This window comes from Alosa pseudoharengus, unplaced genomic scaffold, assembly GCF_046254945.1.
Source record: "Alosa pseudoharengus isolate Yale_2024_CS ecotype anadromous, Long Island Sound unplaced genomic scaffold, YU_APseudo_1.1 YU_APseudo_1.1_scf_4, whole genome shotgun sequence".
Taxonomy (NCBI): domain Eukaryota; kingdom Metazoa; phylum Chordata; class Actinopteri; order Clupeiformes; family Clupeidae; genus Alosa; species Alosa pseudoharengus.
The window spans coordinates 2,557,653-2,575,125 of record NW_027468774.1 but is presented as its reverse complement, the minus strand read 5'-3'; the positions used below and the strand labels follow the sequence as shown (position 1 = coordinate 2,575,125).

The following is a 17,473-nucleotide window of genomic DNA, read 5'->3' as shown; positions in this document are numbered from 1 at the left end:
CAATTAATGCGGCACATCATGGAATCTTGTAAGCAAATCCAGGATTATGTCACATCCTGTTTCCGCTAGGGAGAGGGAAGTCCCTCCCAAAGGTAAGTGCGGTATTATACCCTGCACACTAATCTAGGGACTTTGATTGGGTAGAGACTAGGTTCGTAAAGGGCCGCAGACAGACACAAACAAACACACACACACACACACACACACAGCTCCTCATGTCTCATGTCTTCCCACAAGCCACCAGAGTGACCAACTGCAACAGACAGGAAATACAGATGCGCCCAAGTTAAAAAATTTAGGAGCACAGACAAAACTTTGGGCGCACAGTCAGTTCTGTACTTAACTTACACATAATCTAACATTACACTGCAACTAACAGTTAAACATGCCAGTGCACCAAATGACTGACAACATTTACAGCAGGGGTTCTCAAAGTTTTGATTGATGAGGGCCAATTCAGGAACCCAACATTGCACTGAGGGCCGCCAAAGGGGCGGGGGGTGAAAAAGAAAGAAAAAACCTGGAAAAAAATCCCATTTGTAATGATTTTAATGACCAGGTTGCATCTCTACAGTTTATATTTATTGCATTAAACACATTTTAATTCATAACTGGGGCTAAACCTGGCAAAACTTGTGAAAATCTTAAGAAAAATTGCAATGCACACACAATCCCTGGGGTTCTCTACCCTAAACAGATAAATTTGGGATATAACTGTTCTGGTTGCAGTCCATTTCAAGTACAAACTTATTTAGAACAAACAGTCTCAGTGTGCCTTGCTTCTTATCAGCAGAGGCCTTATTCAGGAGCAATTCCAGCTACCAACGCACCACAGGAAAACCTGACGGCCACGAAACACCTCTGAACGGAGATTCATTCTTTTCAAAGCACACAGTACAGTTGTACAGTTTTACAGATGTTAATGCGGGCCGCCAGAAATGTTTCCGCGGGCCGCCATTGGCCCCCGGGCCGCACTTTGAGAACCTATGATTTACAGGAAACAGGATTTTAAAGAATATCAGTGCCTACTTTATTTTCAGTCCGTTCTATTTTTCTACATTTTTGGTTAATGTAAAATAATATAATGCATTGTCATATTTGCATTTAACCTGTATAAGTATCCTGCCAAATGTAGGCTAATTTATTTATTTGTGAATTTGTCATCTGTAGCTAATCCAAATATGCCCATGGTAACCTATCTGACTGCATACTGCCTAATACTACTACTAAAGCAGTCAATTTTCTCATCAAGGATATTTATTTTTATTTGAAATATCTGCATTGATGGGGGCAGTAGGCAAATGTTAGGCCTACTTTCGTTTTTGCACTTCAGCTTGTATTCGGTGGAAACAAACAAGCATGCGTGGAAGCCTGGAGTTGTCTGTAGCGTTCTACCTTTGAATAAAATGGGAGTATTACGGGAGGCTACTTTTGTACCTGTCCGCTACAGCTATATTTTGCATATTGCAGCCAACACGTCAACTGGGCTAAAAGGCATGTTAGGTTACCTTTCCTTCTCTCACTGCATTCTCAGAATCTCATCCTGTTCCTCCTATATCCGATGAACTCGGTGGATAGAAGAACTAATTTCTTCAATCTTTGCATCTTGGCTGGCTAGTCTAACTTTCCGCTTTTTCTGCGCGCTCTTGGATTTGATAGAAGCGACTACTAGTCGTAGTAGTCTAGGTGTAGTTTTTATGCTGCATTCGCCACGTGATTCTATGGTTTGCACCAGTAATGTTTCTCGATGTTGCGGTGTATTTTGTAGACAAATATTGACATGGTTAGAAGTCATTCGCACCAGTGCGCCTAAATATTTTTTTGCACTCGCACGACATCATTTTTACTAGCATGTGCGAGTGAAATGGGCGCACTGTAGAGCTCTGGTTTACACACACAAAGTTCTGTCTGGTTTTAGTCTCTGTAAACTCAGATGTGGCGTTCAGGCTGCCAGACAGGTGTGCAGGTAGATAAAGGTGTTGTAGGTTCAGACGGGCATGTATGCAGGACAGGTAAATAAATGTGTAGGTAGGTTCAGGTAGTGTTGAGGTGTATCAAGGTTCAGACAGGTGTTAGGGTGTGTAGGCAGGTGTTGGGGTGAGTAGGCAGGTGTTGGGGCAGGTGTTGGGGTGTGTAGGCAGGTGTTGGGGTGTGTGTAGGCAGGTGTTGGGGTGAGTAGGCAGGTGTGTAGGCAGGTGTTGGGGTGTGTGTAGGCAGGTGTTAGGGTGTGTAGGCAGGTGTTGGGTGTTGGGGTGTGTAGGCAGGTGTTGGGTGTTGGGGTGTGTAGGCAGGTGTTGGGGTGTGTGTAGGCAGGTGTTGGGGTGTGTTGGGGCAGGTGGGGCAGGTGTTACCAGTGTCTGAAGAGAGTCCACTTTGGCACTCTGAACATCGGAGTCGAGCTTCTCAATGATGAGGGGCATCAGGAACTGTCAACACACACACACAGAGTTATTATGGTCTTAATAGGCCTGTAAGTGAGACCTTTGTACATTTGAGGGAAGCATGGCTCAATTAAATAATTTCTATTCTAACTGGATGACATATCTTTCAAACATTTGTTGGCCAATGTATGTGTGTGTGTGTATGTGTGTGAGTCCATACACTGTGCATGTGTGTGTGTGTGTGTGTGTGTGTACCTCTGCAAAAAGTGGGGTTCCAGTCAGCACGGCTCGGAGGGAGAGGATAAGATCTTCCTGTGTGATCCCGTGCGGATCGTTGGGAGGCTGATCACATGACCAGACACACAAACATCAAGACAATATATATGTGTGTACGCACGCACGCACGCACGCACGCACACACACATACTAGATATCGATATCTCGTATCGCCACTTGTGCAATGTATCGTATCGCCACTGCCGCCTAATATCAATATTTGTTATTAAAGCATTAGGCTGTGTGTAAAGACATGTCTACTGTATACAGATGACTATTGCAATATCTGTGTTTCCAGCTCTATTTATACACACGCACGCACACACACACACGCACGCACGCACGCACGCACGCACGCACGCACGCACGCACGCACGCACACCTACCGGTGTGAAGTCTATAGGGAAGTAGCAAGAAGTGACTTCAAACAGCTCCTCTGTGAATTTGCCTGGACGAACAGAGAGAAGCACAGGGGTAAGGAGAGAGAGAGAGAGAGAGAGAGAGAGAGAGAGAGAGAGAGAGAGAGAGAGAGAGAGAGAGAGAGAGAGAGAGAGAGAGAGGAGAGCAGCAAGAAGAGAGAGCAGTGCAGTGCAGAGGGAGGTCAGCAGGTGCGGAGGTCAGATGGAGGTCAGATGGAGGTCAGATCTCTCACCCATCTCGTAGCCGCCCACGATAATCTTCTGAGCGATCTGGAAGGCCAGCAGGAGGTTCCGTGGATCACGCTCGCCGTCCATCGACTGAACGAACCCAAAGACAAAGTCCGAACCCAGCCCCTTCAGCTCTGCGCGCGCACACACACACACACACCAGTTCAGTCTCAGAACACAGCAGCCATGATGTTAATGCTTCATCATGCTGACTCACTGCCTCCACAGTGCTGCCGCTGTTGATCTCTCTCTCACACACACACACACACACACACACACACTTGCAACACCTAACAGTTCACTCAGCTGTGGGCATGATGACCGACCGCTACCACATGTGTACTGGACTACCAGCGGTGCCAGCTATAGCGTGATGCCCGCACCTGTGTGTGTGTGTGTGTGTGTGTGTGTGTGTGTGTGTAGGGATGGAATACTGCACGCAGTGTTTCCCCTAGAAAATTTTCCAGCAGCGGTGCTGTTGATCGTAGGAAGCCCCCCCCCCCCCCCGAAAAAAAAAGAGAAAAATTTGAAAAAATTATTCCTGAAATGGTGACTTCTGGTGGATTTTGTGAAAGAAATGGACAGATTGAGTTACAAATTATGACATAACCATCAACACAAGCATTTACAAAGCATAACAGGATTATTCATGTTATTCTTTCACCTTTTTCATTTACATTATTAGTAATTAGCCACTGTACAACGGTACACTGTAGGCCACTGTACAAACTATTACTATTTAGAATATACAGTGCTGTGCATAAGTTAAGACATTTATTTATATAATAACATTTGTTTATTTACGATACATGATACATTAAAAAATAATTGATGTCCTATTTTTTTTAATTAAGCCATTAAGACAAAAGGCAAAGTATTTTTTATTCCTCCCTTTAGTCAATTTCAGCATGGGTGTCTTAACTTTTGCACAGCACTGTATAAACTATATAGATTTCTCTTTCATGTCAGGTGCTGTGCAAGTTGAATTGAGTGCCTGCCACTTCAATGCCGTGACGGCTTGCTTGATTCTCAAGGTTTTAAGCTAACTTAGTAGCGTTGTTGTGCATGGTGCATACGAATATGTGGATGAAATGAATTATGTTTCCCATGTCATTTGGTAAAATAAATGCTCAAAAACTCGAAGAAAATCTATCTTGGATTATAGCAGATAAGTGTCTTGTATCATATCTATAATTTTGGTGAGCTCTACAGGAATTACAAACTATCTCAGATGTGAATGGTTGCGTATCCTATTACTCAAATTCAATTAAACCCACCAGTAGGCTAGCTAGACCTTAGTTTCACAGCCTAGGTATTAGCAACAAGGCTTGAAATCATTGCCTGCATCACAAACAAAAACGAAACAATGCGTGGAATTTATCTGGGAATAGGCTACTGAAGGTAGGGGCAGCTATCTCGCTGGTGTGTTTAATTTGGTTCCTTGGTTAACATAATGTAGGCTACCTTGCACAAAAATGCGTCTGCTAATAAACTTAAACATAAACACAAACAAACATGATCGATCTCCTGTGGAATCCTGACTGCGCCTTCAACGTTAGCCTACTATTATTTGTTGACATGAAACCTGAAGGAACGGCAGCTGTTCCTGAAGTTCACTTGCGTCTTTTTTTTAATTTTTAATAAGGCAACTTTTTTGATGAATACATTGTAGGGGAAACACTGTGCACGGGCCTACTGGGCCCTGAAGCCCAAGCTTTTGCATGGAATCTGGAATCATTGCCTCAATATCAACACATCAGGATGTAGGCTATGAATCTGATTGAATTTAGTATTGGCCATCCCCAAAATGCACCAGAATACAGGAAATCACATCAAACAAATTAAAACATTTCTGAGGGAGGACCCCCAAACCCCCCTTCCAATTAGTGGGGGGCCCTTAATACATCTGCGTGTGTGTGTGTGTGTGTGTGTGTGTGTGTGTGTGTGCGCTGCGCCAGTCAGAGGCTCTTACCCTGCTGTCGAGACTCCATTAGGTTGATTAGGATGTTGTACACACACGATCGCTCCTGAATCATCAGAGACTGAAAGAGATAGACACACACACACACACACACACACACACACACACACACACACACACACACACACACACACACACACACACACACACACACACACACACACACACACACACACACACACACATGTACGAACAAACACACACACACACACACAAAAACACACACATATGTACGTACACACAAACACACACACAAGTACGCACACACAAACACACACACACACGTACGCACACACACACATGTACGAACAAACACACACACACACACACAAAAACACACACATATGTACGTACACACAAACACACACACAAGTACGCACACACAAACACACACACACACGTACGCACACACAAACACACATGTACGTACACAGACACATATGTACATATGTACGTACACACACAAACAAACACATGTACGTACAAGCACACATATGTACATGCACACACACATATGTACGTACACACACACGCAAGCGCACACACACACACAGTAGGGATTAACCAGGAGCTCTATAATCCTCTGAGAACCATCACTGCCTTCTGACCATAAGCAGTGGCACGATGTGACTCACCTGCACCTGCACATCTCACAACACACACTCACCTGTGCATCTAACAACACAAATCTCACACACACTCACCTGTGCATCTCACAACACACGCTCACACACACACTCACCTGTGCATCTCACACACACTCACCTGTGCATCTCACACACACTCACCTGTGCATCTAACAACACACACGCTCACACACACTCACCTGTGCATCTCACACACACTCACCTGTGCATCTCACAACAAAAATCTCACACACACTCACACACGCTCACCTGTGCATCTCACAACACACACGCTCACACACTCACACACGCTCACCTGTGCATCTCACACACACTCACCTGTGCATCTAACAACACAAATCTCACACACACTCACCTGTGCATCTCACACACGCTCACCTGTGCATCTAACTAGTGCTGGGCGGTATGACCAAAAATGTATATCACGGTATTTTTCAAAATTCTTACGGTTTCACGGTATATGACGGTATTTTTTTTACCATGCATAATCAGATGTTCACAGCATTTTCTACAGTTTGAGAGAGGAATTGCTGCAGTACATTGACTAAGGATGGTCTATTTTATTGTCATGATGTAGAATAACTCCACACTAGTGGTAATGCAGTTTTGCATGGACCCAGAAAATGATGCTGTTTACAAAGAGCCACTCATGATTCTAATGAAGAATCTAATCAGAATGCAGACAATTGCAGTCAAAATACAGAACTTTTACTGTGCAAATTTCACAAGTACATCTTGTATAAAACCAATAAAAAAAGTAGTGCAACTTGCAATAATTATACTTTTTTGAAAATTATACAATTTAAAATAAAACCTCTCTGTTAATATGCTTACTCTGTCAAATAGGCCTATCAGAAATGTATTGTTATTGTGTGGTTTACATGACGTTAGTGGTAGGCTAACGTTAACTTCATGTGGATGTGGATGTCTTGTTAGCCTGCCATGAGCTTCGGTTCGGTTCGCTAGGCAAAACATTAACAAAAAAGTTTGTTTTGGTGCACTGATGACAGTAAGGATCATTTCTAACTAGCCAGCTAGTATTGCTTAGTGCATGTCTATAACATGCTTTACTTGCTACCTGGATAATTTCAGCGAATATTCTTAAGGTGAGATGAGTGATAAGATCATTAAACTTCACTGTGCTCGGTGGGTTGCTAACTAACGACATCACCTACTAGCCAGCTAGTTACAGCTGTTGAACAATCTCAATAGAAATTTTGTGACGGTAAGCTTAATCCTTTTCAATGCAGTATGTATCCCTTAACGTTTTTCCTTAACTAAAGAAACAATTTAAGGTATTATTCTGTGCAACACCCTTAAATAAACCCCATACTTCAGGGGAAAAACTTAAGGGGCTGTATCACCAGCGCATGGCGTAAAGTTCGTTATTCACCGGCGCGAAGTTAAATTCGTTATTTTGCACCTTTATTTTTTAAGCATTGCGCCCAGGGGTGTGGCAATTAACAACCTAGGGAGGGACCTGGCGCATTGTCTAAAAATCGCTATCATACACCACCTAAACCTGGTCAGAAGTCAATGGCGAGCTGTTCATATGCTATTTTAAGAGCGCATGTCAACAGTCATATTGGCAGGTGCACGCACCATCCTTCTATCATTCATGAACGCACACCAGCGCACGTCCATGCAAAGCATTACAAATTGCACGATTACAATGGTAAACATAGTTAGAATAAAGATATTACGAAATACTGTACATCTCATGATGAGTAGTTATTCACCATCATTTGCAAATTGGTAATGACGGTTAAAAGTGATTAGGGGAGAGGCGAGAGACACGTATGGAGCACAGCTGAAGATGCACTGTCACGAGATATAAGCAACTCCTCTGCAGGATAAATGTTGTTTTATTCAGTCATTTGAGCAACATTAGGGTAAGTGTTGCTTTTTCCAGCCTATGTTTTCGATGGTAACCCATTGTCAGTCAATAGTGAAAGTAACTGCATATAACTGTCTTGTCGTTGACTGACTCCTTGGTGAAGTTAGTTTCACTTTGCCAATGAGTTCAAATAATAGACGAGTGCAAATGCGTGAAGGCTATGCTAGGTTTTAGTAAAGCATGGTTTAAGAATGACTATTCCATACGGTCTCGCAAGCAGCCTCCTTCAAATGCGCCGTTGAATGCCAAAATACCGATGCATTTATTTGACATATCGCGCGTTACGCCGTTAAAGGGAATGACAGATGTCATTCTCATTGGTTTAAAATGATGTTACGCCCCAAACACACCCATATGACTGATTAAAAGACCTAGGAACACCTTGTTACGCCATGCGCTCCACTTTTGAGAACGAAACCCCTCCCAATGTGAACTGGACATCCTACTAAATTTGAATGGACTTTTGATGAGTGACGATGCACTTTAGAATGTCATGATAGGGCCCAAGGTGTTTTGTGGTTACCCTCACTATGCCTCAGAGTGGCACCATGCGTGCGTGTGGAAAAGTCCGTCTGAAACACTGTCGCGCGGCGCAGCGTTCCAAACGTTGTAATCAAATACACCGGTATGGCAGTATATTAAAAATTCATATCATAACGAAAATATACACCGGTATACGGTGTGAACCGGTATACCGCCCAGCACTACATCTAACAACACAAAGCTCACACACACTCACCTGTGCATCTAACAACACAAATCTCACACACGCTCACACACACTCACCTGTGCATCTCACAACACAAATCTCACACACGCTCACACACACTCACCTGTGCATCTCACAACACAAATCTCACACACGCTCACACACACTCACCTGTGCATCTCACAACACAAATCTCACACACGCTCACCTGTGCATCTAACAACACAAATCTCACACACACACTCACCTGTGCATCTAACAACACAAATCTCACACACGCTCACCTGTGCATCTAACAACACAAATCTCACACACACTCACCTCCTGTGCAACACACAACACACACGCTCACACACACTCACCTGCACATGAGTGTCCTGGAACACAGACTTCAGCATGGACACTGCTGACCCTGGGGGCAAAGCTGAAGTCTTCGTCTGTGGAGCAGAGCATGAGAGTCATCACACACACACACACACACACACACACACACACAGACCTCGTCTGACGAAGAGGGTCAACAGATTCTCATCACACACACACACACACAGACCTCGTCTGACGAAGAGGGTCAACAGATTCTCATCACACACACACACACACAGACCTCGTCTGACGAGGAGGGTCAACAGATTCTCATCACACACACACACACACACACACACACACACAGACCTCGTCTGTGGAGGAGGGTCAACTGATTCTCATCACACAGACAAACGCACGCAGACACGCACGCGCACACACACACCACCCACCCACACACACACCACACACCACACACCACACACACCACACACAACACACACACCACACACACCACACACACCACACACACCACACACACCACACACACCACACACACCACACACCACCCACCCACACACACCACACACACCACACACAACACCACACACCACACACAACACACACACACCACACACAACACACAACACACACACAGTGAGGTGAGAGGTCTTACCAGGGCCTTAAGCCCCTGTAGGACGTGGGGGATGATGACATAGTGATCCTTCAGTCGGTTCTCATAGAACGCCACCAGCACCTCCACTGTAGGAACGCACACATCAACAACATCAACAACATCAACAACACCAGCCACCAGCACCTCCACTGTAGGAACACACACACATCAACAACATCAACAACATCAACAACAACATCAACAACACCAGCCACCAGCACCTCCACTGTACGAACACACACATCAACAACATCAACAACAACATCAACACCAGCCACCAGCACCTCCACTGTAGGAACACACACATCAACAACAACAACAACACAACAACATCAACAAAACATCAACAAAAACATCAACACCAGCCACCAGCACCTCCACTGTAGGAACGCACAACAACACAACAACATCAACAAAACATCAACAAAAACATCAACACCAGCCACCAGCACCTCCACTGTAGGAACGCACAACAACACAACAACATCAACAGCAACATCAACACCAACACCAGCCACCGGTGGGGTGTACTACGAATCTCGATTAGTGGGTTAGCGAGGTATGTTGCGCTCAAAGCCAGGGTATGCTGTGACACGAAAGTGGATCTGTTTTAGTGTCGCTATATCACCATGGTATCTTATGCTGTCAACCAAACCTGGTCGGGAGGAGGTTATGTGTTAAGTTATAGTGCAAATCGTGTAATCTACCGCATACGGACCAATCAATTGTCAAAAACGAAGTTCTCACGTGTGTAGGACTCTGTCATATATCTTACAGGTGGAGCTCCGCCTCTACTAACATTTTGGATCTCGAATGCGCTTTAATAGTGCTGTGCGTGCAATATATCACATAACTGCTATCGTAGTATCACTTAACGGATACCCCCGAGTCAAGGCTTTGTCAAGCCTCGATGTCTACATAGCCTAGATATGTCTAACGTGCTTCGTAGTATACCCCACTGCACCTCCACTGTAGGAACGCACAAGAACACCACATCAACAACATCACTAGCCACACCATCAACCACACCATCATCATTAACCATCATATTTACATTAACCTGTGCATATATAGATTAGTCATATTAACCATCATATTTACATTAACCTGCTCATATACAGATTAGTGATATTAACCATCATATTTACATTAACCTGCTCATATACAGATTAGTCATATTCACCATCCTATTTACATTAACCTGCTCTTATACATTAACCTGCTCTTATACAGATTAGTCATATTAACCATCATATTTACATTAACCTGCTCATATACAGATTAGTGATATTAACCATCATATTTACATTAACCTGCTCATATACAGATTAGTCATATTCACCATCCTATTTACATTAACCTGCTCTTATACATTAACCTGCTCTTATACAGATTAGTCATATTAACCATCATATTTACATTAACCTGCTCATATACAGATTAGTCATATTAACCTGCATCATATTTACATTAACCTGCTCATATACAGATTAGTCATATTCACCATCCTATTTACATTAACCTGCTCTTATACAGATTAGTCATATTCACCATCCTATTTACATTAACCTGCTCTTATACATTAACCTGCTCTTATACAGATTAGTCATATTAACCATCATATTTACATTAACCTGCTCTTATACAGATTAGTCATATTAACCATCATATTTACATTAACCTGCTCTTATACAGATTAGTCATATTAACCATCATATTTACATTAACCTGCTCTTATACAGATTAGTCATATTCACCATCCTATTTACATTAACCTGCTCTTATACATTAACCTGCTCTTATACAGATTAGTCATATTAACCATCATATTTACATTAACCTGCTCTTATACAGATTAGTCATATTAACCATCATATTTACATTAACCTGCTCTTATACAGATTAGTCATATTAACCATCATATTTACATTAACCTGCTCTTATACAGATTAGTCATATTAACCTGCATCATATTTACATTAACCTGCTCATATACAGATTAGTCATCATATTTACATTAACCTGCTCTTATACAGATTAGTCATATTAACCATCATATTTACATTAACCTGCTCTTATACAGATTAGTCATATTAACCTGCATCATATTTACATTAACCTGCTCTTATACAGATTAGTCATATTAACCTGCATCATATTTACATTAACCTGCTCTTATACAGATTAGTCATATTAACCATCATATTTACATTAACCTGCTCTTATACAGATTAGTCATATTAACCATCATATTTACATTAACCTGCTCATATACAGATTAGTCATATTAACCATCATATTTACATTAACCTGCTCTTATACAGATTAGTCATATTAACCATCATATTTACATTAACCTGCTCTTATACAGATTAGTCATATTAACCATCATATTTACATTAACCTGCTCTTATACAGATTAGTCATATTAACCTGCATCATATTTACATTAACCTGCTCTTATACAGATTAGTCATATTAACCTGCATCATATTTACATTAACCTGCTCATATACAGATTAGTCATATTAACCATCATATTTACATTAACCTGCTCTTATACAGATTAGTCATATTAACCATCATATTTACATTAACCTGCTCTTATACAGATTAGTCATATTAACCATCATATTTACATTAACCTGCTCTTATACAGATTAGTCATATTAACCTGCATCATATTTACATTAACCTGCTCTTATACAGATTAGTCATATTAACCTGCATCATATTTACATTAACCTGCTCATATACAGATTAGTCATATTAACCTGCATCATATTTACATTAACCTGCTCATATACAGATTAGTCATATTAACCATCATATTTACATTAACCTGCTCTTATACAGATTAGTCATATTAACCATCATATTTACATTAACCTGCTCATATACAGATTAGTCATATTAACCATCATATTTACATTAACCTGCTCTTATACAGATTAGTCATATTAACCATCATATTTACATTAACCTGCTCTTATACAGATTAGTCATATTAACCATCATATTTACATTAACCTGCTCATATACAGATTAGTCATATTAACCATCATATTTACATTAACCTGCTCTTATACAGATTAGTCATATTAACCATCATATTTACATTAACCTGCTCTTATACAGATTAGTCATATTCACCATCATATTTACATTAACCTGCATCATATTTACATTAACCTGCTCATATACAGATTAGTCATATTAACCATCATATTTACATTAACCTGCTCTTATACAGATCATCATCTCTGTCATCTATCTGCAACACACAACAGTCAGCAGTGTGTGTGTGTGTGTGTGTTTCTCACCCTCTCTCTCATTCAGGCAGCTGTAACTCTTGCAGGACCTGCGAGAGGAGCTCGAGTTTGAGTGTGTGTGTGTGTGTGTGTGTGTGTGTGTGTGTGTGTAGTGGTGTAGTCTAGTTAGCTGTAGTGGGTATACTGTGCCCAAACCCAAATGTTAATACGTATCCTTGCCCATTTTAAGTGGGTATACTGATATGGTGATGCTTTTTAAGCATAGTTCTGCATATTACGTAGACTACATCATTATGTGTGTGTGTCTTACCCTCTCTCTCGTTCAGGCAGCTGAAACACTTCAGGCAACTGAAACACTGTGAGAGGAGCTTGTGTGTGTGTGTGTGTGTGTGTGTGTATCTTATATCTCACCCTCTCTCTCGTTCAGACAGCTGTAACACTCTTGCAGGACCTGTGAGAGGAGCTTGTGTATGTGTGTGTGTGTGTGTGTGTGTGTGTGTGTATATATATATATATCTCACCTTCTCTCTGGTTCAGACAGCTGTAACACTCTTGTAGGACCTGTGAGAGGAGCTTGTGTGTGTGTGTGTGTGTGTGTGTGTATATATATATATATATATCTCACCTTCTCTCTGGTTCAGACAGCTGTAACACTCTTGTAGGACCTGTGAGAGGAGCTTGTGTGTGTGTGTGTGTATATATATATATATATATCTCACCTTCTCTCTCGTTCAGACAGCTGTAACACTCTTGCAGGACCTGTGAGAGGAGCTTGTGTGTGTGTGTGTGTGTGTGTATATATATATATATCTCACCTTCTCTCTCGTTCAGGCAGCTGTAACACTCTTGCAGGACCTGTGAGAGGAGCTTGTGTGTGTGTGTGTGTGTGTCTCACCTTCTCTCTGGTTCAGACAGCTGTAACACTCTTGTAGGACCTGTGAGAGGAGCTTGTGTGTGTGTGTGTGTGTGTGTGTGTGTGTGTATATATATATATATATATCTCACCTTCTCTCTGGTTCAGACAGCTGTAACACTCTTGCAGGACCTGTGAGAGGAGCTTGTGTATGTGTGTGTGTGTATATATATATATATATATATATATATCTCACCTTCTCTCTGGTTCAGACAGCTGTAACACTCTTGCAGGACCTGTGAGAGGAGCTTGTGTGTGTGTGTGTGTGTGTGTGTGTGTGTGTGTGTATATATATATATATATATCTCACCTTCTCTCTGGTTCAGGCAGCTGTAACACTCTTGCAGGACCTGTGAGAGAAGCTTGTGTGTGTGTGTGTGTGTGTATATATATATATATATATATATATATATCTCACCTTCTCTCTGGTTCAGGCAGCTGTAACACTCTTGCAGGACCTGTGAGAGGAGCTTGTGTGTGTGTGTGTGTGTATATATATATATCTCACCTTCTCTCTGGTTCAGGCAGCTGTAACACTCTTGCAGGACCTGTGAGAGGAGCTTGTGTGTGTGTGTGTGTGTATATATATATATATATCTCACCTTCTCTCTGGTTCAGGCAGCTGTAACACTCTTGCAGGACCTGTGAGAGGAGCTTAACACCTCGGGCCCGAGTCTCGTGCTGAGAGCTGGTGAGACTCAAACTGCACAAGCGCATGTGTACACACACACACACACACACACACACACACACACACACCTCATTAGGGGAACACTTAAACAAATAAACCAGCAACGAATCAACATTACTCTCTGCAGTTTCAAGACATTGACAGTGTGGATGCTGTCCGCATAAGGTGTTGCACACACAATAAACTTCTCAAATGTGGAGTAAAAAAAAGTTCTCAAATGTGGAGTGATAAAGACTTCTCAAATGTGGAGTGAAAAAAAGTAATTCTGTAAGTTACCCCAATGCTTCGATCAATACACAATACACTTCTCAAATGTGGAGTGATAAAGACTTCTCAAATGTGGAGTGAAAAGCAGTCATTCTCTAGGTTACCCCAATGCTTCGATCAGCTGCAGAACAGTGAACTGTCCAGTCTTGACGCCTAGAAGAGAAAGAGGCAGAAAACCGTCTACGTGTGGAATGGAAGTGAAGTGAAGTAACAAAGGTTATGCGGGGGTTCCGAGCCAAGGCCAGCACGAGGCCTGCTCGGGGAATATGCCCGGACACCTGTAGCGGTGGGGTCAGGGGAAGAGTACGTATTACGACTTCAAATGATCAGAGTTCACTGACAGCGTGCTAGCCACTTATCGCGTTTAGCACAAAGTGATAAGCACAACCAGGCTTTCTGACAAAAGCCTGCATCCCTGCCTACCCAGCCAACTATGAGCTGGCTATATGACCCGTCCAGCCCGATATTAATAAATACCTACTACTTCACATGAGCACATGTAAGATGCGAGTCTGACTGCCTGTACTGAGCGCTTTCCTAAGCTCTGTTCGTTTCTGTACACAGGATGTGGTGAGTGTCTAGCTTCTGAGCTAACCTGCTAGCTAGCCTAATGCAAAGCGGCGGGGACATCACATGTGCATTTCAGCACGGAGCTTCTCTGCCACTCGGTCTATGCCAACGGAAACAAAGAGCACGCTAGATGAAGGCTTCACATCACCTTTCGCGGTCTCTGTGGCTTTCGTGTCCTGCTGGCCCGAGACAAATTCCTCCACTAAGCCGAGGAGCAGAGTACTGTCCGCAGCCATTCTGATCGACAGTGCATTCACTTTTACCCATGTGAGCATGCGCAGAAAGTTAGGACTGCATCTGGTTAAGTGTTTATTGTTGCATGACAATGAAATTTCAAGTTCATATTCAAATTTGCTAACTACAAACTCATATTATACTCAACATTGTTGACAAATAAATAATTTCATCTGTGTAGGCATGTGAAACGAATTTTATTATTTGATACGGTTGCTGGAATCGATCTTAATTATTATTTTATCACAGTTATAATTACTTTGAGATCAAGAGGAGTGTATCACCATGACAATTTGATTTGTGATTTACGCACAAAACAGTATTTCTGCCCATCTGGTATAAATATTTTTTAGACAGAGAAGCATGTTTCAGGAATCATTTTATTGGCTGTCTTCTGTGACGCAATGCAAGAACTTGCACATGGACTTGCGCAAGCGTAGTACGTGTTTCTGGCTGGCTGACTGTTCCAACATCAGGAAGGGAAAGGAATGTTACCCTAGTCGCAGGAACTATGAACGCTTTGAAGTTTTGAAACTCGTGTGGACCAGATTAACGGATGACCAACGAATCCACTACACCCTAAATCAAGTGTAGAGGCTTTTAAAAGAAGAAATGGACTTGTCACCTGCAAAGACTCGCTGTCGAAAGTTTGTTATGGTGGTTAGATTGCTAGCTAGCAAGGAACGTGTATGTTAGCTACCAAGCTAATCTGCCAGCTTACTTGTATTATTAGCTAAGCTGCTAACTGCAACGTTATCGTAGTTTTTGACGAGTTGGTAATTAACCTCGCTCTCACTGCTCTCTGTTATCTATCGTCATATCAGTCACCAGATCCAGCTAATTAAAGTACAGATTTAACTTTACACATTTGGAAACCGTTTAGTCTCAGCTGATGTTGACTTGCGAACGTATGTCATGTTAATCAAATGAGGAACATATCTTCTAGTAGCGATAACGTTGCAGCTAGTAAGCTACCAGACGAGAAAAGTTGCTCAAGATGAAATTGTTAGGCCTCGGGCAGTCTGCGCTGATTTCGGTGAATCTTTGTCTTTAATTAGCCACATGGCGAGCACCACCTCAGTGCACGAGAGTTGACGTTTTGCTTGGAATGTTTGAGATATCAAATAATAATAGTCGGACCACTAGTTCTATCTAAGCGGATCAGCCAGAAGTTCCCTTTTGGATAGATTCCTAGCTAGCCAATCATTAAGTAAAAAGTATTTTTTCTAAAGATGGGGCTGCCTTGTCAAACTACATAATGTTAATTGAAGAACCGTTATTTAGCAACAGAGTCTGTGCCATATAAAAACAAAGACATTTTACTTTTTGGGGGAAAAGTTTCTTCAAACGGTTTGCTAACGTTACGTTACCTTCCCAAGCTAGCACTAGCTAGCTTCAAAACCCATAGCGAAGACATCCTGATGCTGATCAGCCTTTTGAACTTCCTCATTGAAGTTTGAGCCATATCTGCAACTGCTGTCACGTTTTGTGTGCCAGGCTGGCGCTAAGTTTATTTGTATACCGGTAGTCAGTGATGCCGTGGTTCGGATCCAACTGACCACCATGGGAGGATGCGTGGGAAGAGAGCGTGGGGATTCACGCGGACAGGGGTCGTCTCGCGCCGGTGGGAGGACCGGACGGAAACGTGGAGGTAAGACCCCCGGAAACGTCCACCTGTCTCACTGTAAACATTCAGCCAGCTGTTTCAGATCAGCTGTCTGTCATGCTCATGCATCCTCACACCTCACTCGCCCGATCCACTCAAGGTCGGCCCATCCGATGACGCTTTTCCACCGTAGCGACAAGCCTGTGCTTTCCATAGTGTATCGTGGCAGCCCTCGGCCTACGTGTTTACAGTGGAAAAGTCCGTGCTGGCGCCGCGTTTTAGGCCATTCCCACAGTCACACTCGGGTCTCTCTTATCAGTGTAAATCAGGCGACCAGACTGCCATTTCTTTTAATGTCCCTCAGGCACGTCCGTCAGCCTCCTCTAGAAGAAGGGAAACC

At 42.5% G+C, this 17,473-nt stretch overlaps 2 protein-coding genes across 5 annotated transcripts in view; one reads left to right on the top strand and one right to left on the bottom strand.

Annotated features, from left to right (window-relative positions):
• Positions 1-15,955, bottom strand: part of mms19 (MMS19 homolog, cytosolic iron-sulfur assembly component) — a 40,581-nt gene extending 24,626 nt beyond the window's left edge. The window contains exons 1-10 of one of the 3 annotated variants that reach the window (XM_076266875.1): positions 15,382-15,955; positions 14,768-14,816; positions 14,308-14,408; positions 9,521-9,606; positions 8,901-8,975; positions 5,277-5,346; positions 3,310-3,438; positions 3,044-3,105; positions 2,637-2,723; positions 2,352-2,426 (exon numbers count right to left, since the gene is read on the bottom strand). In XM_076266875.1, coding sequence (XP_076122990.1) covers positions 2,352-2,426; positions 2,637-2,723; positions 3,044-3,105; positions 3,310-3,438; positions 5,277-5,346; positions 8,901-8,975; positions 9,521-9,606; positions 14,308-14,408; positions 14,768-14,816; positions 15,382-15,508 — 861 coding nt within the window. In that variant the 5' untranslated portion in view covers positions 15,509-15,955. Of the gene's footprint in view, positions 1-2,351; positions 2,427-2,636; positions 2,724-3,043; positions 3,106-3,309; positions 3,439-5,276; positions 5,347-8,900; positions 8,976-9,520; positions 9,607-13,313; positions 13,384-13,511; positions 13,557-14,307; positions 14,409-14,767; positions 14,817-15,381 lie in introns of those variants that run through there. The other 2 variants (XM_076266874.1, XM_076266873.1) reach the window with 2 other exon arrangements.
• ubtd1b (ubiquitin domain containing 1b) overlaps positions 15,952-17,473 on the top strand; it is a 35,666-nt gene continuing 34,144 nt past the window's right edge. The window contains exon 1 of one of the 2 annotated variants that reach the window (XM_076266879.1): positions 15,952-17,118. In XM_076266879.1, coding sequence (XP_076122994.1) covers positions 17,031-17,118 — 88 coding nt within the window. In that variant the 5' untranslated portion in view covers positions 15,952-17,030. The remainder of the gene's footprint in view (positions 17,119-17,473) is intronic. The other variant, XM_076266878.1, reaches the window with a different exon arrangement.